Source organism: Echinops telfairi, unplaced genomic scaffold (genome assembly GCF_000313985.2).
Source record: "Echinops telfairi isolate 266 unplaced genomic scaffold, ASM31398v2 ScPeMD7_7475;HRSCAF=8513, whole genome shotgun sequence".
Lineage (NCBI taxonomy): Eukaryota > Metazoa > Chordata > Mammalia > Afrosoricida > Tenrecidae > Echinops > Echinops telfairi.
In genome coordinates, this window is record NW_022111379.1 from 3,448,185 (window position 1) to 3,469,898 (window position 21,714).

The window sequence follows — 21,714 nt, forward strand, 5'->3', positions numbered from 1 at the left end:
CCTTGGTTAAGAATCGATAGGAGCACACTCCTTCATCTTCCGTCCGTGGAATGGGTGGTGAGTTCAAACTGCCAACGATTTAGTTAGCAGCCAAGGGCTTAACCACTGAGCCACCAGGGCGCCTTCTCCCTGAGGTAAGAAGTAGAAATCCCCCTTCCCTGAGGATCCTGAGACCTTGAAGCCTGAAATGATGAGCCCAGTCACACAGCAGGGCAACAATAAGCCAGGACCAGGAGCCGGGCCCAACTAAGCCACAGGCTCACTCGTACTAAAGCACTGAACTAGTGGCAGTTCTTAAAATCAATAAAAGTCATTTATTAAAGACACGCTAATACTACAGCTGAAACGATTTCCTTCCATTGCCAGCCAGTGATTCTCTGCTCCAGTTGTGTATTGTCATCTTGCTGCTGCGTTTGCTGTCTCCCTGAAGTGGATTTGAAAGCGCATCTTTCTGTGCCTCCAGGCTCAGGGAAGGTGCTCTGACCCTCAGCCCTTCAGTAGTCCTTCTTCGGAAGGGTAATCTTGTGGATGAATTCATCATACTTCACGTGGCCATTTGGTTCAATATTTGCTTCCCTGAAAAGTTCATCCACTGCAATAAATCACATACATTTTTCAGTTTGGCTGTCGTGTTACATTTTAGGACATCGAGTTCTTTGGGGACTGGGACTCCCCTAAGTGTCCAAAGGACTGTTCATGTAAACTGGGAAGTAAACCAGTCCAACAAAAGGACGGCTTGCTCCACCCCCCTTGGAGACCACCCTGTTCAATGCTGAACTAAGTGGGCTTTTTGCCAGGGCTGGGCTGGGCTAGGACGATGCTCTGGTTAGGGTTCAGTCACTTAAACTATCCTGGGTGTTTTTTCTTTTAAGAAAATATGGGGCCCCGGTGTCTCGAGTCCCAGAAATCTCTGGCCTGGAATTCCACTTCCTAGCCCAGCCTCTGAGCACCCTGCCCAGCTCACTGTCAGCCAGCCCCAGGCCTGCCCTTGACCGGGCTGCCCTCTCTTCCAGTTCCAGGTCAGCATTCCCACCACCCCTGCCCCCCAGCAACAGGGGACTCGGAGACAAGCAAGGTCTTACTGCTTAACATCACTGCTTAAGAAATTGTGAGTTGGTGGGGGGTGGGGGGGGTTGAGCAACATAAGAATACAAAACTGATATTGTTTGGGGGCGTTGCTAAAAAAAAAAAAATCAATTCCATTGCTTGCTGCTTCTGCTTCAGGATTCCGAGATCAGACTAGCTTGTCCCTGGTGTTGGTAAGAAGACCCATTTCAGCCTGCGTGTGTCTCCAGTCCGCCTCTCTGGGCCGACTGCCTGTGGCCCTTGGGAGCATCCTCACTCACCTGCAAACACACACACTGCCCTGCGTGGGCTGGCGTGCCCTGGGCCTAGCTGCCCCCGATGCACCCAGTTCTGAGCAGTGAGGAAATGCCCTATGATTCTCAACTGTGTCCCAGGTGATAGCCGTGGATAGCTATAGCGAACTGATAGGAGACTAATTTATCTTCTTTCCCTGAGCAACATCTACCCATCCGTCTGCCGGTTAAATCTGCCCCCATGGATCTGCCCAGGGCCAGCTCCAGCTTGAACCCCTGTCCAGGGGACGACGCATCACCTCAAAGCTAGGTGCTGACACCCACTGATGCCACAGGTAAAATAGTGTGTCCTCTGACCCCCTTAGAAGAATCAGGGTGCTCCAGGGAGCCTGCTTCCGGGCCTCAAAAGGGAGGCCTGTCCGGCAGCTTGCAGCCACTGCCCCAAAATGCTTCTTAATCAAACTGAAGCGTTGCTTCTACTCCCCCGGCCAAGGGCTCTGCCTCCAGCCATCTTTCCTGCCCCTCACTGCAAAGGGAGTGAAGCCTGTCCCCCAGCTTGGCTGGGACCCATCACCAGTTTCTTTGATGGTTAAACAAATGAGAGATGAATGGGAGTTTGGGGGCCCTGGTGTTTGCTTTAGACAGAGATCATTAACCACAAGCATTAAGCACTGGGCAGGTCCAATCTGCTGGGGGGGAGGGGAACTCCTCAGTGCAGGCCCGAGGGCGTCCCTGTGGGCCCATCCACAGGGGCAAGACCACAAAGGCAGGCACGCTCCGGATGGGGTGGGGTTGGGGGGGAGGCCAGGATGATAAAGCCTTCTGTGGCACTGTTTCTAAATGCCTTCTTGTACCACCACATCCTTTTGACTGCACCAAGGGCTCAAGTAGAGAATGATGACAACAACAGATGTACAAGTGTGCTTGACACAATGGACGGATGGATTGTGATAAAGAGTTATATGAGCCCCCAATAAAATGATTAAAAATTAAAGAAAACCCAAACAGTGATTCAGAGAGCTCTTGGAGGGCTGTGGTTACCTCGTTCCATACTGAGGAGGATGGGCAAGGCGAAGAACCCTTGTCTGAGCACCCTGCCCCCTCCAGGGAGGATTCAGGGTGCCAGCCCCTCCCGTGGTTTGTTGTGAAATCAAACCCGGCTTTAATGAAAGGCCTCAAGTTAACTCAGAAGGAATCCTTGTCCCTCGTGTGTGTATGGGGGGGGGGGGGGTGCAGATGGGGAACGGCTGTGGTGGCAGCACCCAGGAGCTAGCCAGCCAGGCAGTGTCCCCTCAGGCTGGATGAGCATTCACAATCAGCCCAGCCTTGGGGTCACCCTGTACAGACCACAAAGGGCTTTCCCAGGGTACCCAGGGCCAGGGGTCTGGCTCCTGGGGGGACAGGAGAGCAATGCTCGCCCGCTGTGGCAGCATGGGCCCCCCAACCCCGTTCCGCAGATCTCTCAGAGCTGCTCCCCCTGAGGAAGGAGAGTGGGCACAGCTCGGCCTGAGCTCTGGGCATCTGCAGTGGACAGCGTGCTAGGGGCTCAGGCACAGCGAGCCTCGAGGAGCCGCTGCTGGCGGCCTCCATGACTGTCCATCTGGATTGCGCAGGCTGTCCTACCTGTCTCCTGAGAAGCAGCAGGTGGGTTTGAACCGCGGACCTTACAGCTAGCCGCCCAACACTTGAACTGCTGTGCCAGCCGGGAGTCCTAATGACAGGCATCCAGACCCCAGCCCTGCGAGCCACAGGTACCCACTTGACATCCTTTGTCGCTGGGAGGTCGGTCGGAGCCCGAGTGACACGAGTGGCCCTGCACCCAGCTGCTCACCTGGTTGGAGGTTCGAGTACACCCTGAGATGCCCCAGAAGAGGGCCTTGTGATGGAATTCTGAAAAGTTGGCCATGAACTCCTCAGCAGCACAGTTCTACTCTGACACGCCTGGGGTCGCCTCCATGCCAGGGGTTTCATGGGGGTCCCTGCACTCACAGAGGCGTTCGTCGTACACGTGAGACGCAGGTCCACAGGAGGAGCTAAACACCGGCAGGGCCCAAGTAGATGCGCCCGTGCCCCATCTTCCAGGGCTGCGGGGGGGCGGGGGGTCACCCCAGGGCTCCAGGCCTCAGTCCTCAGGGACAGGAATCAACTGTGGGGGAAGGGGTCTCCACAGCCCCGGGTGGCAGTGACTGGCTCCAGTGCCCTGCCAAGCCCCTCCCACAGCTCCTGGGAGGCGGAGTCCCCAACTCCTACCTTCCTTGTGGGTGAGCTTCTCCCCCAGTTTCGTGAGCTTGGAGCGCAGCTCTGAGGCCGGGATGTAGCCTTTCTTCTCCCTGTCAGCCATCAGCATGGCCAGCAGGATCTCTTTCTTCGGGTCTTCTTGTTTGACTTGCGTATGCATAATGGTCAGGAAAGTCGAGAAATCCAGCTCTCCGTTTCTGTCTAGGGAACCCCCAAACAGCACAGTGAGCAGCGTGAAACTCCTCTTTGGGGCCCAAGCTTTCCCAGCCTGGCCCAGGAGACCACCGACTCCAGAGTCAGGGTGTGCTCTGAAGCACAGTAGGGATGCCTGCGTTAGGCCAAGCACCATGCCACCCTGGGCAGCCATTGCTTACAGTAGGAGGGGCAGGAGATGATGCCACCAGAGACCTGAAGCCCCATCCCAGCCTGGTGTGCCCCTCAGTCTTGCTTCCCCAGGTGGGCCTCACCTAGGGAGTGTGCTAGGGGCTGAGGCCCACACCCGGAGAAATCAAATCCTCCATCCCACTGTAGCTTCCTGTTCAGAGGACACAGGAACCACTTGGAAATGGGAGATCTCAGGTGCCAAACCACTGGGCAGCCCAACAGGGGTGGGTCCCAGCCATCAGCTGCAGCCCCCTCTATGGGCTCTCCAGGAAGCCAGCAGAGGGTGACCAGCCATCCCGTAAGTAGGAGAACGGGCTGATGGACAAGTAGCCTAGGAGTTCCAGGCCAAGTGCTTTTACCCAGCCACTCTTGCCCACCAAAGCAAAGGGGTCCCCTCCAAACCCAAACTCCCTGCCATAGGGGGTGATCCCGACTCATAGAGACCCCCACAGGACAGGGTAGAACTGCCCCCGTGGGTTTCCAAGGCGGTAGCTCTTTGTGGGAGCAGAGAGCCTCATCTTTCTCCCTTGAGCTCTTGAGCTTAGCAGACCCATGTGTAATCTGTACCCTCTCTCTCTCTCTCTAACTGCATGCTTACTTCTGATGACACCAAGCTCCCATTGTAGAAAACACAGGAAGCAACCCTGATGGCGGGAACAGCCAGAGGGAACCACGTGAAGGCTGGGGTGGGTTTCTTCTAGGCCCTTTTCCTTAGCGGCATTGCGCAGGTCAGGCTTTGAGATCAGAAGCACCGGTTGGTTCCCACCCCGATTCCACTGTTGGGTTGAGGGACTTGATGGCTCTTCACCTGGGCGCTGGGCGCAGGGCAGGTCTGAGTCTAGCCGGGAGCATGGGAAGTCTTCCGGAAGAGGAAACTTTCCTCTAAACGCACAAAGGGCACCACCCTCCACACCCCAATGGCCTTGTTTTATGCTTGTGACGAACGCATGGGTTGGCCTTGAAGTCCTCCCTGACATGGCCCTCAGCGATGGGCTCCCCAAGACCCCAGCCCAGCAGTGGCCTGGGTCACTTACCTATGTGGTGGGTGTGGAGGTGTCGCTGCACCTCCCCCTGTGTCGGGCTGGCCCCCAGGCACCTCATCACCACCATCAGGTCGGAGGCTCTGATCTTCCCTCGCTGCTGCTGGTCATACAGGGAGAAGCACTCCTTGTACTCTGTTCACAGCCCCAGGGGACAGTTAGGACTCCTTCTTCCACACCCCCAAGTCCCACCCCTGCTCCCAGCCCCTCTGAGTCCTGTCCCACTCCCCACCCGCTCACCCCTCGACCTCTTCCCTCCCCTCCTCAGCAAACAAGAACACAGGCCTGTCAGGCGAAATTTAATTTCAGATACATGATGAATAGCGTTTCAGCGTGGCCCAAATATTATACAGCACGTATTTAATACTAAACAAGTATTTGCTGTTTATCTGACATTCAGATTCAACCCAATGCCTGTATTTTATGTGAACTTCTATCCACTCCTGCCTTTAAATTTCCTTTTATCTGCTCCCGGCTGCAGCCCTGTTCCCTCCCCCTCCTACTCTCTGCCTCTCCCCCTTCTCTTCCTCCTACTCTCTGGCCCTCCCCCCTTCTCTTCCTCCCTCCTTCCTCTCCCCTCTCCTCCCCCATAGCTGACTGAAACCTCAGTCACCCTGTTGGGCCAGACCCAATGCCCAGAGTTAAGGGCACCTTTGCAAACCAGTCTACCTGGGGGTATTGCTGTCTTTGGGATACTTTGAGGCCCAGAAATTCCTTCAGGGAAGGCCTGGAAGACAGTGGCCTTCATTGAAGACACACATACACGTTGCTGGGAGTCTATTCCAGCCACACCAGGCGGCCCCATGTGGTATAGCAGAGAACTGAGCTGTAGGGTTTTCATGGCTTTAAAGTTGAGGGTAAGGAATCCTGGTGGCTGGTGGTGCAGCAGTTAAGCACTCCAGAGGCCAGCAGCTGACTGAAAGGTTGGCAGTTTGAACCCACTCCGTGTTTCTTCAGAAGAAAGCCCCGGCAACCTGCGGTCTGCCCCTGTAAAAAGGGGCAGCCTGGGAGAACCTGTGTGGCACTGATTAGCAGGCCAGCCACGGATGGCCGGGCCCTTCTTCTGTGGTACTAACGTTGAGAGTACTGGTCCCACTGCCAATCTTTCAGAGTAGTCCGGGGCAAGCTGTGGCATCCAGAGGCTGCCCTCACTCTGCAGATCTGCAGGCTGATTGGTATTTGAACGGTCCACACTGCTGGGGCCCATGCCCCACCTCTACGTGCAGGTGGCAGAGTGCTCCAGCTACCTGACAGCACTCAGTGCAAAATGCAGAGAATGTCTGCGATAGAATGAGAGGCTTTGAGGGAATGAGTCACGGGGGCCTCTGTGTCCAAGGACCCTGGCGTCCAAGGTCAATTGGCCTAACAGCCCCCAAAGTCACTGGTTTGCACCCTACTCTGGGGAGTAGTGACCTCAGTCACTTAATAGCCTGTGAGCAGTCAACTACGCTGCAACCATTGGTCAGCCCGTCTGGAGCAAAAGAGAGTGACAGAAATCGAAGATGCTTGGGAACGATTAGTCCGACAGGTGGGTGGACCATGCAGACATAAGTTGTCAGGACCCTGAGCCCAGAAGAACTAGATGGTGCCCGGCTACCACTACCAACTGCTCTGAAAGGGATCACTTTGGAAGGTTCCAGAAAATGTGGAACAAAACTAAAAATGATCACAGAAGACCAAGATTTCTGGTCAGACAGGGACTAGTGGCATCCCTGAGCCATGGAGGGCTACCCTTCAGACTAGGAAATTAATTCATGGACGTGGCTCACTCTTCAGCCAGACAATAGACAGTCCTATGGGGGAACGAGAACTTATGAACAGGGACTTAAGAATGTTTTAGAATAAGCAACTGGAGATCAAAAGGCTGGCATCTGTCCAAGGACACAGTTCAGAAAGGTGAGGAGAGGAGGAAGAATGGAAACGGGACATTGTGGTGATTGTTTTCAATGACGTGAAACAAAATGTGTTTGCATTATCGAGTGGAAAATGCATGTACTCAGTGGACTTTCACTCAATGAACAATCAGAAGTTTACAAAGTGCAAGAACAATCAGTTCTTATGACATCGTCTGGCGTGAGGCTCACCCTCAGGGAGAGAGTGTGGCAAAGAAACCAGATGGTCCCTGCCTGTCAGGGAGGAGAAGCGCTCTGGTGTCTTAGACGCTTGTCTTCAAACAAGCAGCCGTCTGAGGAAGGCCTCAACCAAGTCCACGTGGCGGAAGCCCAGCCGCTTGTCAAACCCCAGTCCAAAGGAGGGAGTGGGCTCAGAGCTTAACTTGTGAACACCTGGTTTGCAGAAGGCGATGGGCAACAATAGAAGCCCAAAGTCCATTTGTAGGGTCCACCGTGGATTAAGCCTCGGGTGGATCCCCTCTGACCATAGTTGAGGGACGAGAATAGCCTTGTTATCGGACAGAGAGCACCGTAAAGTTGATGATGACGATGTAGCTAGGTTAAATGTAATAGCTTATCATTTGATCTCCCCTTTGATCCATTTTAAAGTTGTTTCAGTTAAAACAACAACAAAACTCACTGCCATTGAGTCAATGCAGACTCATAGCGATCCCTATAGAACAGGGTAAAATAGCCCTTGTGAGTTTCCGAGACTATAACTATTTTTTGTGTTTTTCAGCAGTTTTATTCACAAGTAATTTACATATCATAATTCAGTAGTTCATTCAATCATATCATGGAAAAGTGTACAATCACCTCACATCAGAGATTGTAACTCTACTGGAGTAGAAAGCCATGTCTTCTCTTGAGTGGCTGGTGATTTCGAACTGCTGACCTTGCCCACTGCAGGCCAATTGGTAACCTAAGCCTCTGGTGAATCCCCTCTCCCGGGGCCCAGGGCTGTGAATAGCCCTGCAGAGCGCAGTGGGAGGGCAGTGGGTTACAGACACGCCTTTAGCTTAAAATGTAACACCTAACCATCTGAACTCCCTTCTGACCCATTTTAAATTTGTCCTGGTTTTTTTCTTCTACTTTCCTTTTGATTGAGGGTTTTCTCTGTTTTACTTTGTTATTCTTTTAAGTTTTGTTTGCTTTTTGGTGTGCTTTTCTGTATATGAAATCCAGGATAGGTAAAATCTAGAGACAGTAACTGGATTAATGGTTCCTGGGGGGCATGACGGAGGAGATCAGGGAGAAATGGGGAGCTAATGAGTACAAGAAAAGATGTTCTAAAATTGATTGTGGTGGTGATTGTACGACTCTTCTTATATGATTGAAATATTGGATTGTATGACACATGAATTATATGTCATTAAAACTATGAAAGAGAAGATAAAAAGTCCTTCCAGAGTCTGACTGTAATTTGGCTTGCTGCTTTCCCACTGAACCACTGTTTTCCTAGCTCTGTGTGGAGATGAAGCAGCGGCCAGAGGTAAGGCCTCTCTAGCTACACAGCTTCACAGCCCAGAGGGGCTGGCAGTGGGGACCATGTCCCCTCTCTGCCTCTGCCTCTGCCTCTCAGGCCCCGCCGCCCTGGAGCTTGGGGAAGACCCCTGAGACCACAGACAGAGACGCTGATTCGGGAAGTCAGGTGGGGTCTGTCTTCAGAATTGGCTAAAAACGTCCCATTGACAGAGGCGCCCTGGTGGCAAACCCGATGGAGCCCTCAACCACTAACGGTTGGTGTTTTGAAGCTGGCCCTCTGCTCTGGTGCGATCACAGCCTTGGGAAGTCCTCTGGTTCTGGAAATCGGGGCTGTTGACTCCCTACTCAGGTGACCCTAAACTAAGGTGGCCAGACGTCCCGCTTTTGGTGGGACAGTCCCAATTTTTAACAATATTTCCCGCGTCCTGCGGCATTTTTAAAAAGTCCTGATTTTTGGAAAGCTAGGGTATATGGTTTTCGGCTGCCATGTGGCTGTTTTCCCAGGATATGAGTTTTATCAATGGTGTCCCACTTTTGTCCCGCTTTACCAATGCTAAAATCTGGTCACCTTACCCTAAACCCACTTCCAGGGGTGGACCTGCCCTGGGCCTTGAGGACACCACAGGCCTGAGCTGGGCATGATCCATCTCGAGTGGCTGGGGAAGGCCTCAGTAAGAGGGTGACATCTCAACTTAGACCCAAAAGTTACCCACTGAGAGTGCTGCTTCCAGGGGTACAGCTGGCAGTCCCTCCCTTGGCCCAGGCTCCGACCCAGGCTCAGGCTCAGGCTCAGGCTCAGGCTCAGGCTTAGGCCCAGGCCCAGGCCTCCCCCGAAGGAGGGAGCCTCTGGTACTTCAGCCAAGCAGCTGGCCCAGGTCTCTGTAACCCAACTCTTTCGCTTAGTCTGGTGGAGGCAGAGTTACTCACACAGGCAAACTGAAGCCTGGTTGAGGGCCAGCAGGTCAGTCCATGACGTGCTCACCCCAAGATGGGACTGGTTTCAGAGCAGAGGGGAGCTCAGAGACCACCGTGTCTTGCCCCCATTTTACAGAGGAGGAGACTGAGGTCCAGACAGAGAAAGCATCCTATCTGAGGAGGCTGACCTCGGCTTTTTTCTAGTTTTCAGCTAATTACAAAGCCCCCTCCTTCTGTTAGGCCCGGGCCATGGCCAGTTCACAGACCCTCCACCCCCTGGCTCCTTCCTTCAAAAATCTCCTCTGGGTTCTGGAGGAAAGCCCAATGGGTCCCTCCCCATCCCTGCTGTTGAAATCACACTGACAAGTAAACCCAGGTACAGGTCTCCCTGGAGCCCTGGCCCCCCACCCGCCACTGCCGCAGCCACCCCTGGTCCCTGGGTGGGCCCAGCCACCACCATTGGCCTTCCTTCCTTCCACCTATAAAAAAATGAACAGAACAAATTGCCTAATGAGACCCATATTCGCTGGCAATTGCTAATTAAAGAGCAAACACAACCTACCATTAATCTGGTCCTGGGACAGAAACTTGGCCTGCAGCAGAGAGAAGACATGGATCAGGGAGTGACTGGAGTCCGCAGTCCCCTCCCCAGCCCGGTCAGCCCGCCAGGGTGGCACAGACCCACACTCACCATTCCGCCTGGTCACCTTGTGCCACCCGTGGGTGCCTGCTTTCAGTCCAGCAATCGGGGCTGCTTTTCTTCCTTGCTTCAAGTCGAAAGTCCGCCAAGCCGGCCGGGTGGAGGCCTCAGTAATAAAGCCACGCTGCCATGGCGACCGGGCCCAGCCACTGGGTCAGATTCCAGCTTCCGGTGCCACAGCCAGGGCTTGGCAGACAAGGAGGCAGCCTTGTGTTGAGCAAGTGGGACCAAGCGACTGGGGAGCCCCTGCCCGCCCAGGCCAGCTGATGCTCTGCAGCAGGACGGCAAATGCTGTGGTTCCTTCCTGGACCAAGTGCGTCCCCCTCCCAGAAGCTGTGTGGAGCATAGGTGACAAAATAGATGACCAGCACCCACTAAAAACAAGACGCGTACGTGCATCAAAAGAGAAAGTAAAAATAGCACTCATGGAATAGGAGACACTAGACAAGGGGCAATGCTCTACAATCTACAGAAGCTTGCAGCCCCCAATAAGAAACAAACACAGCAGCGAGACTGCTGCATCATATGGACCTTCTATTAAAACATGGGCAACACTGACTTCCAAATGGCCCACAGATCTATGAAGACATGCTCACGAACCACTAGCCACGTGAGAGGTGCAGATCAAAACCAGGATGAGCCCCCATGACACCGACACTGGCAGCCAAGTTCAATAAACAGAAAATAGCAAATGCTGGGGAGGCTGGGACCCTCATACACTGCTGGGGTGGGGGTGGGGCGGCGGATGCTGTCAACATGTACCACCGTGGTGAGAAGTTCTATGGTGCTCTCTCAAACCCCTGGGGATAGAAGGTCCATGTGATGCAGCAATCCCGCTGCTGTGTTTTATCCTAAAGAGCTCAGTCACAGCAGGAGCAGACACCCGCCCGCCCTCGTCCATCACAGCACTGCTCACCAGAGCGAGGAGAGGGCAGCACCCTAGGTGCCCGCCAGAGGGGCGTGGATACAGAAAGTCTGATACGTACACCCAGTGGGACACTGCAACCCCAAAAGCCGAACTCACTTCCCCTGAGTCGATCCTACAGGACAGGGTAGACCGGTATGGGGTGAGATGCGGTGAGTTTCTGAGATTGTAACTCTTTCTGGGAGTAGAAAGCCCTTTCTCCTGAGGCGCAGGTGGTGGCTTTGAACTGCTGACTTTTCTGGCCACAGCCCAACATGTAACCACCATGCCACCAGGCTCCTAATGGAATATTACTCATCGCTACAAAACAATGGAGCACCTCATGACCTGGATACCCCTGGAGAACATCGTGCTTGAGTGAAATTAGCCAATCACAGGACAACTATTGTATGAGATCACTGTTATAAGGAGAAAAAAGTACTAAAAACCAAGGTAAACACATTCAGATCAAAGGGAGCAGGGTTTGGAGCAGGGGTCCTCAAACTACGCCGAGGACATTTATCCAGGCCGCCGGGTGTTTTTGCCCCATTTTGTTTTTAACTTCAAAATAAGATATGTGCAGTGTGCATAGGAATTCGTTCATGGCTTTTTTTTTAACTAGAGTCCTGACCCTCCAACGGGTCTGAGGGACGGTGAACTGGCTCCGTTTTAAAAGTTTGAGGACCCCTGGTTTGGAGACTGCCAATGGGGCAAGGGGGCGGGGAGGAGAAGGTATTGTTAGGTAGGTTAGCAAAGGGCTGTGAATGTCCGTTAACACATGCCCAGAGGACCAAGCTAGGGAAACAAAAGAGTGGCGCACTGCACATGTTCAGGGTTCCCGCTGGTAGGCAGGAGTGGGCGTGAACTTGAATTGGCCCACCTAGCCAGGTGAATTCAATTCAGCCAATGGGGTCGATCAGGGGTCGTCCACCATGGAATCCTTGAAAAGGCAAAAGCCGGGAGAGAACTTTGGGGAGAGAGAACTTCGGCACAGAGAGCTGTGGTGGAGCTTTGGGACGCTTTGCGGGACGCTGAGCCGCTTCCAGCCAGGCCGCATGTCCGGGAGGAGCCCCTTGGGTGCCGTGTAAACCTGAAACTTCTTCTAACCCTCATAAAACTCACTTCGATCACAAACCAGGCTTCGGCGTGAATTCTTTCTCGCGTGGAGCCAAGGACCGAGGTATAAATCTAGCTCCAGAGAGATCTAACCGTATGAGATAAAGAAAAGGGCTAGTAGACTGATGACCATGTTAACGCACTTGGGGGCAAGGGGAGAGAGGGGTCCACAGGAAACAAACAAGAAAGCAGACAAACTTGGCCTACCCAGACCAACTGGTTACTGTAGCAGAAAGCCTTGTCTCCGCCCTCCCCCATTTCCCCCTCCCCCCGCAGAGGGAGGAGGGAAGTCAACAACAAGCAGGAAAGAGTAACTACTGAGGGGCTAGATTAGTAGTTTAAACCCTCGTATACTTATACAAAGTGGATGATGGAAAATGTAAAGCCCCCAACTAATTTAAAATTGAAAAACAAAAAAAGAACGTGAAAGTCCTACGCAGCTGCCTGGGGGGGTGTGGCCTTGTTTGGGGAAGCAGGCTTTTCTCTGCAGCTGTGAGCAGTGTAAGCTACGGAAGTCAGCCCGAGAGAGAGAAAATCCAAACTAACCCTGCAGCAGTCGAGCCGACTGGAGAACTAACTGCATCCGTGCAGAAGCCACCGCCACATCCTTCTCCCGCAAAGCAGGTGTGGATTCCAGCTGCTGACCCTCAGGTACACAGCCAAACACGTAATCACTGAGCACTCGCGCTTCCTGCAGGAGGACGGGTCCCAATCCTACCCCCAGCTCTGCAAAAGGAAAGCACGTGCTCTTTGAAGCCACCCCTTCTGTTATGGCTGCCCTTGAAGGCGGGGATATTGAGCACCGTGCACCCCATGCAGCAGACGAGGGCGGGTGGTGCTGGCCCAGGGTCTCACCCCTAAGCCTGTCTCAAGGACCCGCTTCCCTCTCCTGGGACTAAGCTGGGAGGGGACAAGCTCCCCGGTGCCAGGCACCTGTCACTTGGCACCCTCCCATGTAAGGCTCATGGCACCATCTTGCAGGAAAGGGGGGAATCTGCCCAAGAAGGTGCAGCTCAGAGATGCGTCTGACTCCCAAGCCATGGGAGGCGGCATTGGCAAAGGAAGTCAGCCTTTGCGTTTCTGGGCTGGGGTTCAAATACCTCCTCTGACCCTGAGCGGCTGGATGACCTTGGGGGAGCCATTCCCCGGAGGGCAGGATGGTCTCTTCAGCCCTCAGGAGACCCCGAAGGTGGCTTCTTAGGTGGCTTTACTAGGCCCGGAACGCTTCTTTTTCATCCCTCCCAAGCGCTCACTGGGAAGGAGCCCTGGTGGTTATGTGCTGGGCTGCTAACCGCAAGGTTGGCAGTTCAAAACCACTAGTTCAAAACTGCTAGTTTCCCCCGGGGAGAAAAAGGAGGCTTTCTACTCTTGTTAAAGTTACAGTTGGAAACCCATAGGGGCAGTTCTACCCTGTCCTGTAGGGTCCCTGTGAGTCAGCACCGACCTGACGGTGGGGAGCGTGGGTAAGCTCCCACTCCAGCCTGCTCTGAGACCTCACTTCCCGATGTATGGCTGGAGGCCGTCGGCAGCAGCTGGTCTGCGGGGCTTCCCCTGGTCAGCAGAAGCAACACCTCTTTCTAATATGTACAAAGGCGTGAGCACTAGAGGGGAGGGGCCTGCCTGTGTTCCACTTCCTTCCTGACCACTTCCAGGCAGCGTTCTCTGGTCCTCCAAATGGTGTCTTTATTTCTCTCTTCACCCCGACCCTACCCGGAGAGCCCAGAGAGTTTCAGTTTAAGGTCCCTGACCCCCTACCCCCACCTCCACACACACACACACACACACACACACACACATACACTGAGGGTGAACAGGAGGAAAGACAGGTCCCCACTGGAACAGGAGGAGGAAGTGGGAGTCCGGCAAGGTCTTACAAAGGCCCTGGGCAGCACTGGGGCTCCTGGGGAAGCCTGAAGGGGCCAAGCGGAGCACAGCTTCCTGGTTTGGGTAGGAGGGTAACCAGATGTTTATTCCCCCAAGGTTTAGGTCCACTTGTGTGCTTGGAGGTGTTGCTATATGCCCAAGAAGATGGTCACGTGTTGCAGTTATGTACACAAGGGGATTTTCCATGAACTTTTTCAAGACCCCCATGTGACATTGGAACTACCTCCTAAGGTTTCCTAGGGTGTAATTTTATAGGAGCAGCCAGTTCCGTTTGGCTAGCTGCCAAGTGTTTAACCCTTGCATCACCAGGCCTCCTGTGCTCAGGTCACAGGTCTCCAAAGGCATCCTAATTGATCTCACTGCCATCCAGACGATGCTGACTCATAGCGACCCACTCGGACAGGGTAGAACTGCCCCTGTGGTTTTCCCAGGCTGTGAGTCTTCAGACTCACAGCAGAGAGCCCCATTTTTCTCCCTTGGAGCCGCTGGTGGTTTTGAACTGCTGACCTTATGGTTAGCAGTCCAGTGCATAACCACTATGATAGTAGAGCTCCTCATAGTTCTTAGCAAACTCCCTCATGTATCAGTAGTGTATTTGGTCAAAAACACCTGCCATCTGCCTTGGGGTGGTGCCTACGTGAGGGTACATTATATATACAGGAACGGGGCAGGGGTGGTCAGGAAGTATGGTGTGGCAGTAACATAATCTCTTGTCAACTGGAAAGGGGTAGAGTCTAGCCTATCAATCAGGTCTCAGCTTGATGACCTCATTTGGAGGCTGGAAGGAGATAAACAGCTCACTGGAGGCCAGACCCAGTCTTCCTGTTGACAAGCCACACTGAGCTATGCTGGAGCCAGAGCCCTGGGGCTGGAGGAGCAATGTGGAGACCCACGCCAGTGCTGAGGCTCCCAACACCACTGTGTCCACAAGAATTTCCACCAACTGACCTGTGATCTTTCTTCCTGCACTCGGCATCATTGCATGTGTTGTGTGAGTCTGAAGAGGACTTATAGACTGTTATCGGACATATGGGTTAATATCGGACTTATGGACTTGGCTGTTCTCGCAATATAGAATTACTCTTTTATATGAGTGTCTATTTGTTTCTCTAGTCAACCCAGACTAACACACGTGGGAAAAGAGAATGGAAGTTGTTCATGAGCTTTCAAGTTGTGTGTGCTCAGTGTTAGGGATGCTACACTTGAGTACCAAATGGAAACACACAAAAAGCCCCCAGAGACACTTGGAGGCCATGGTCTACTTTGCTCTCAAACTTGGCCTCTCTTGGTGGGGGGTGTTCTTCTGGTTCTTTCCTTTGTGCCCTGACCCTCTGGACCCAATAGGTTCTAGGCAGGAGCAATGTCACCCTCTATCCTTTGGCCCTCCTTACTAGGGCCCAAGATGAGATGCTATTGCTGCTGGCATGTCGCCTTCCTACACCACCCTGTCAAGCCCAGGAGGCAGCCACCATGCCTGAGCATCGGTCCTGCATCTCAGCCACCCTGCCTGACTTCTCAGTCAAGCTTGTCTGCACCCCTAGGGCCTCATCTGAGATCTTGGCAAGTTCCCAGGGCTTGCTGGGTTCAAGGCACTGAAGTGGTCCTTACTGACCCACTGAGCCTTACTTCCCTCAATCCTGTGCACCCCACAACAGCAGGACTCATACTGGAATGATGCACAACAGCAGGACTCATACTGGAATGAATAGGGTTCCCCGCCAAAACTGAAACCTGTTAGTGTAAACTAATTTTGAAATGGAGGGGGCGGGGCTCTTTTGCAAACGTAATCAATTGAAGATAAAGTCAGACTGAATCAGTGGGCAGAAAATCCAATGACCAGTGTCCTTACAAGAAAGCGGACATGTAAACCAGGGGGTGAGGGGACCAGGCAGTGACAGAGGCTAGTGATATATCCACAAGCCAAGGAAGGCTAGCAAACACTGGCAGCTAGGTAGAGGAAGGGAAGGAGCCTTCCGAGGATCAAGGCCTTCATGTCAGACCCCCAGCATTGTGCTCCCACATGTAGCTGTTACAATAACCTCAGAACTGCAGAGTTGTGGCCAAGGCCCTGTGAGAGGGATTGTGAAAGGTGCTCTGTAGAAACCACACCTTTCCAGATCAGGTTAAAATGCTGACCCCAAAGAGGCAGGGTGGGGCCAGGATTCTGAGCTCTGTGGGTGAAGGCCATGCTGCTGCTCTGTGCCTACTCAGGGCCGCGAGGCTGCTCTAACCTGAGCAGATGTCAGTCAACGGGAGGCCCTTCTGACCCAGCAGGTCCGGGGCAGGGCCCAGGAACTAGCTCTCCTGCCACCTGTCCCTCGTCCTGGTCAGAACCCACGGCCTCCAGGCTTCTAGGTGGACTGGAATCAAGTACTTCTAGGGGGAGCTGTTAGTCGACGGTGTGGCTCGGGGGACACAGATGTCCAAGCCTCTGCAATGTGCTGTGATTTCTTTGTTTAAAGGCTGTGAGCCTGCACTCGGGTCTTTATTTTGGTTTTTAAAGAAGTCTTAGCTGTTCGAGTATCAAGAGTCCAAGGGACTCACCCAAGGCTGAGGGACCACCCCGTCTTCCCCCTCAGAGGGCCTCCTCTCTTCAGCCTGCAGAAGGGGCCGGGCAGGCTCAGCAGGGCACCCTGAGGGCCAGGGCTGGAGAGGTCTTGAAATCATATTCCTGATTTATAAATGTGGTTTTTCCCACCTCCCATCCTCCCTCTATATTTCTCTCTCCCCTCTCCCGATAGTCTTCAAAGTCTTATCTTTTGGTATAAAAACACTTTTTGCTTTTCTTTATAATGGTGTCATGAAATAGTTGTAAGAATGACTAACTGCTAAGCATATGTTCTCTAGGCTTGTTCATGCTTTTCGTTGTTTCAGTTAGTTTTTTATCGATGCATGCTATTCCATCGGATGAATGCACTGGTTTATCCATTCCTTTATAATCACAGGTTTTCGTTGCTTCCGTGTTTTGCTGTTATGGAAACTGCTGCATAAACATAGGTGCGCATGTCTGTGTGTGTGTGTGTGTGTTCTCTATTTCTGTAGGGCGTAGACTCCGTAGAGGGGCTCAGGATCATTTGCATTTGTTTAAGGCCGCGCCATCCTGTACTCCCCACTCCTCCCCCAAAGCGTGAGCACCCCCATCTCTGCACATCCTCTCGTGTTTATTTTGAACGTTGATAGAAGTGCCCCTGCGAGGGCCAATCTCATTGTCTTAGTTTGTATTTATTGCTGCCAGAGGGGTCCCTGCCTTAGCCAGCGGTCCTGCTCCCACCCAGCAACCAGGCTGCTCAAGACCTTTATTCATATGCCCCACCCCCTGAAGGTATAGAGGACCCCAGAGGGCTTTAAGAGGACCCCTCCCAGGAAAGAGGCTGCTGAAGCTTGGGCTACCTGAGATGAGGGAGGAAGCCTGTCCTGTAAGGCACAGCGGCAGGTGCTGAGGGAGAGGCTGTGGTGCCTCCAGCCACGTAGGGCCCAGGCGGAGTGGACCCGGGAAGAGGCCTCCCTTTCCAGGGAGCAGGGCCAGGCCGGATCCAGAGACAACAGACCACGCTGAAAGCAGAGCCTGACGTTCCACACCCCGCCTCCCTCCCCTCGATGGGTGGGAGAGCCTCGCTGAGCTTTCGAGACGCTGGCCTTCAGTGCAGCTCAAATACCTGTGACCAGGCTGCCGTGAAGGGGGCACCCTAGCTTTTCTGGAGAAGTACGGAGACAGGTCTCTGGCAGAGGGAGGGGAGAGTGGGCGCCCTGGCCCTGAGCCAGGCTGGTGCAGTCAGGGAGGGCGCTGGCGAGTCTCTGGCTCCCAGGTGGTGACAACACCCTGGCGGGCCTGAAGTTAAGTGAGGGCTAGGGGCACCCCCACACCGCCCTGATGAGAGAGGGCAGGGACAACGGGTGGCTGGGCCTCCAGCTACCCCGGAAGGCAGCAGCAAGCCTAGCCCCTGCCCCACCTTGGGACCAAGGGGCGACCTGGTCCAAGTGCCGCCCCCGAGAAGGGCAGAACTAGCTCAGTAACAGGCGACGGGCACGCAGGCAGCCTCCCGGTGGGAGGGGTGGGGGAGGTGGCGCCGGGCCCTCAGTGGTGGCTGCTGACGTGGAGGGTGTAGAAGGCCCAGGGCTCGGGGACGTAGATGACGCCCGGGTACTTCTTCCTGAGGACCGGGTCGTTCCACAGCCAGGCAACCCAGAGCGCCACGAGCAGGAGCGCGAGCACAAAGGAGTGGAAGAGGAAGAGGCCGTTGCTGTCCAGGAAGAGGCGCTTGCGCTTCTGGTGCAGCACGAGGGCCAGCATGGCGAAGAAGGTGAAGATGAAGAGGATGAAGATCTGGCCCTCGGTGACCAGGTACCTGGCGAGACCGGTGGGTGGAGTCAGGCGGCACCACGCCCACCCCGTTCAGCAGCACTGCGTTGTGCCCTCCCTGGCCCCAGGCTGCACAGACCCGCCCGCACACAGCCATGTTGGTTGGCTTAGACTTAGTGGAGTGTTTTTGTTTTTAAAATTTTGAGTTTGTTGCCAGCATTTCATCTCGGATTACCTTTAAAAGTAGTCTCTGGCCACGCTGGGTCTGCCCTCCCACATGACAACGTCTGCCTAGAGCAGCCAGCAGCCCCCTGGGCTAGTCTACCACTGGCCTCCCCACTCCCTGGTGCCTCACTTGCTACCTGGGTGAGAAGCTTCTGTCAGAGCTCGGTTTCCGTGGGCATTTGAGTTTGGGAACGCAGTTCCGATTTAGGGAGTTGCCATTACTGCCTCCGTGAAGGTTGGGGAGCATCTCCGATCTCCCAGGGTTCCCTGCAGCTCCCACCTGCCATCCCTAGCACACAGTCAGGAACCCAGGTATTTTGAGAGGTCATCCGGTCCTCTCCCCTGCCTCTGAGGTGCGTGGCAATGCGGCCACAGCTCTACAAGCTGGCCGTGGAGCCCTGGGGGAGTTAGAGGACGTCTTCAGGCTTATGAAGCAGCACCCCAAGGCAAACCCATTGTCACAGAATTGGTTCTGACTCACTGAGAGCCTGCGAGACAGGTGTCCCGGGCTCTCAATCTTCCAAGGACGCAGACAGTCACATCTGTCTCCTGCAGAGCGGCTGGTGGGCTTGAACTGCAGACCTCTTGGCCAAGATCAAAGGATGACTGCTACCACTGTGTAGCAACACTGGCAGCACGCCACTCTGGGAAGAACAGTGCAGGAAGCACATGTCTCCTCGGCCTAAGGTTTGACCCATTTGATGTGACTTTGTCCCAATGGGTCCTCTCTACAAGGGGCAGGCCCCATAGGGGAGTCTCCTCATTTTCCAGGAGGCCCTCTTTCAAGGGAGGGCCCCATCTGGACACCGTCCTGGTATACCACTTGTCTCCAGGGAGACAAGACCGGCACAGGGAACGAGCCTGGCTGGGCTTGCGCAGTCTTTGAGGGGAACGAGAGCTCGAGGGACATAGGCGAGGTGCTCCTGAGGCTCCGCCCCCTCACCCGGCATGTCCACAGAGCCCCCTTTCTCTTTGTCTGCATCCTGACCAACTCCCCAGAGGCAGACAGACAGGGATCACCACCCCCCGTTTCACGGAGAAGGAAGCTGAGAGTGGAGGCTCAGGGGTTCTACAGGGCTCCATGTTAGAGGTGGGCTCTGGGGGACTAGGGTGGCAGCTTAGGGCTGGGGGTTGGCTTACAAGGTGAGGGGCTCACTATTTCTGCCCAGAACCCCTGCCACACTCAGGCCTGGTTCCCTGGCAATAGAGGTGCCACAAGGCACTGTCATGTGCTTCACTAGACAGTGGTGGGACAGCCCCACTAGGAGACCCTCACCTGGGCTCCCCAGCAAGCCTGGGATCAGCTTGGATGCCTACTGCTCGCTGAGCGCCCACCCTTCCCCCTGCTACTCTGTCCACTCACCAGTAGTACAGGCCGCTGGGCACCACCAGGAGCAGGGCCGCCCTTGGCATCGAGCTCTCAGCTTTGGTGGGCGTGAAGCAGCCGCTGAAGTACATGAAGAGGATGAGGAAGAAGGGGATGTACCTACAACAGGGAGGCCAGAGCCTTAGGAGGCCGCTAGCCCCCCCCAGTCAGGCCCCAGCCTCACCCCCACAGCCCTGGGTGTCGCTTCCTGGTGCAAAATGCCCAGTCTGTGCGAGGGCACTGCCTCTCCTGTGCTGGGGACCCAGTGTGGGGCAGCAAAGGAGTGGGGAGAGAGCAAGGCTATGGATGGGGGCCCTACGACCGTGCTCCTCCCTCACTCCAGGTAGGGCTGTGGGATGCCTCAGTGGGCCCCGCCCCCAATACAAGCTGCCCCGCCAGGTGGGAGCCAGACTGAGGTGAGAGACCTAGAACAGCGCCCATCTGCAACCTAACCACCCCCCGGCCTCTCCCCCATGCACAGACATCTCCCCCAGAGCCCCTCCCTCCCTCCCTCTCCTCTCCCACACACCTGTATGGGCCCTCACCCACCACCCGGTTCTCTTAGCCGGAAGGAGCCACTTAGCATCTTCTGAAGCAGACCGTGGATGCCCAAGGGCGGAGTTTGTGCCATGTGACTGAGCCCCCTTACTGAGGAACCAGGTTCCCTAGGACCGCCAGCAGTTCTGTCGCTGACAGCCCTCCTCCTTCTGCCTGGGAGCATCCTGTGTGAGGCTGAGGCTCCCAGTGTGGGCGCTATATTCCCTGTGGCCGACCGTTGGGTGGAAAAGCCCCCATGGGTGAGGAAGAACTCACACAGCACCCTATGTCCCCCACCTGGCCCTGCTTTCTCTGTGGTCCACCCCGCAAACCAGACCGGGCACGCGGTGGGGAGTGCCCTACTTTATCCGTAGCCCTTCACCGGGGAGGGCTGGGTCCTCCCTCAGCCCCGGGGAAGGGGGGCTGGGGACCGGAGACAGCCACGCACTGCCCTCCAGTGGCCGCCGGGAGGGGCGGGAGGCCAGGCCCAGCGGCGGTCGGCAGCAGGCTCTGAAGTAATGGGGCAGCCACCCCAGGGGCCGGCTCACAGCAGCCGAGGCAGTCTGTCTCACCACAAGGAGTGGCCCAGGTACTCGTCGTAGTAGTAGAGCAGTTCGAAGGAGTCGATCTGCAGGCGGCAGAGGGGCACGGGCAGGGCGGGATAAGTGGGGGCCATGTTCCCCCTGGGGCCTGGTCCGAAGCAGCCCCTCCCAAAGGGCCCCGTGGGAGCCCGCTCATTTCTAATCATAGCTCGACAGAGGCCTCACCTAGTGGACAAGTTGGGGCGCCTCCCGTGCAGGGAGGGCAGGGGCCTTACCAGCGTCTCCGGTTTGAGATTCTTCATGATGGGGTTCTCCCGGACGGACAGGTGGTGCTGGTAGCCACTGAAGAGCAGGCGGTGGTTCACGGAATCTCCCACCAGGTGGATGCTGGCGCCCATGATGAAAGTGATGACGCTGACGTAGATCATGGCGCGTGGCAGGGTTCGCGAGGACCGCTCTATGAGCTGAGGGGCAGAGCGAGGCGAGTCCCAACAGCCTGACCCATCCCTGTCACAGCGCAAGGCACCTGTGCTGCCTGCCCCAACACCTGAGATGGGAGTGGAGGCCACCAGATGGAGGGTCACTCGGAGACTGGAGGGACCCTGGTTAGATGTGCCGGCCTCCTGATGCACTTGACCCGTAAGGCAGACGGGGCCAGCACCTTGTCTAAGGCCACACGGGAGCTGGCGGGGGCAGGTCCGGTCCTCTCGCTGCCCCCAGCTGCATTGGCAGCCACCACATGGGTGGCTGGGTTGTTGGCACGCTAGAGCCCCTCGGCTTGCTGAGCGGACCAAACAACATGCAGGTGTTCTTCCACAAATCATGTCATGAAAATGACTCCTTCCAGCACCAAAGCCTCAAATGCCT

The 21,714-nt window shown here is 55.1% G+C and overlaps 2 protein-coding genes across 3 annotated transcripts in view; both read right to left on the bottom strand.

Moving 5' to 3' along the window:
- Positions 1 to 290: 290 nt before the first annotated feature.
- Positions 291 to 13,293, bottom strand: CALML4 (calmodulin like 4). Of its 2 annotated transcripts, none has more exons than XM_045285784.1 (6): positions 12,540 to 13,293; positions 9,965 to 10,306; positions 9,836 to 9,866; positions 4,976 to 5,081; positions 3,570 to 3,758; positions 291 to 592 (listed from the first exon to the last, which is right to left on the bottom strand). In XM_045285784.1, the coding sequence occupies exons 3-6, from the start codon at positions 9,836 to 9,838 to the stop codon at positions 495 to 497; spliced, it is 396 nt and encodes a 131-aa protein (XP_045141719.1). In that variant the 5' UTR covers positions 9,839 to 9,866; positions 9,965 to 10,306; positions 12,540 to 13,293; the 3' UTR covers positions 291 to 494. The 2 variants fall into 2 exon arrangements, with proteins under 2 accessions (XP_045141719.1, XP_045141718.1); XM_045285783.1 differs by having other exon boundaries at positions 4,976 to 5,116; positions 12,540 to 13,292.
- Positions 13,294 to 17,019: 3,726 nt separating this feature from the next.
- Positions 17,020 to 21,714, bottom strand: part of CLN6 (CLN6 transmembrane ER protein) — a 50,194-nt gene continuing 45,499 nt past the window's right edge. Inside the window, exons 4-7 of the mRNA XM_004711941.4 lie at positions 21,123 to 21,311; positions 20,878 to 20,933; positions 19,766 to 19,888; positions 17,020 to 18,223 (exon numbers count right to left, since the gene is read on the bottom strand). Of these exons, the coding sequence (XP_004711998.2) occupies positions 17,953 to 18,223; positions 19,766 to 19,888; positions 20,878 to 20,933; positions 21,123 to 21,311 (639 nt within the window). The 3' untranslated portion in view covers positions 17,020 to 17,952. The remainder of the gene's footprint in view (positions 18,224 to 19,765; positions 19,889 to 20,877; positions 20,934 to 21,122; positions 21,312 to 21,714) is intronic.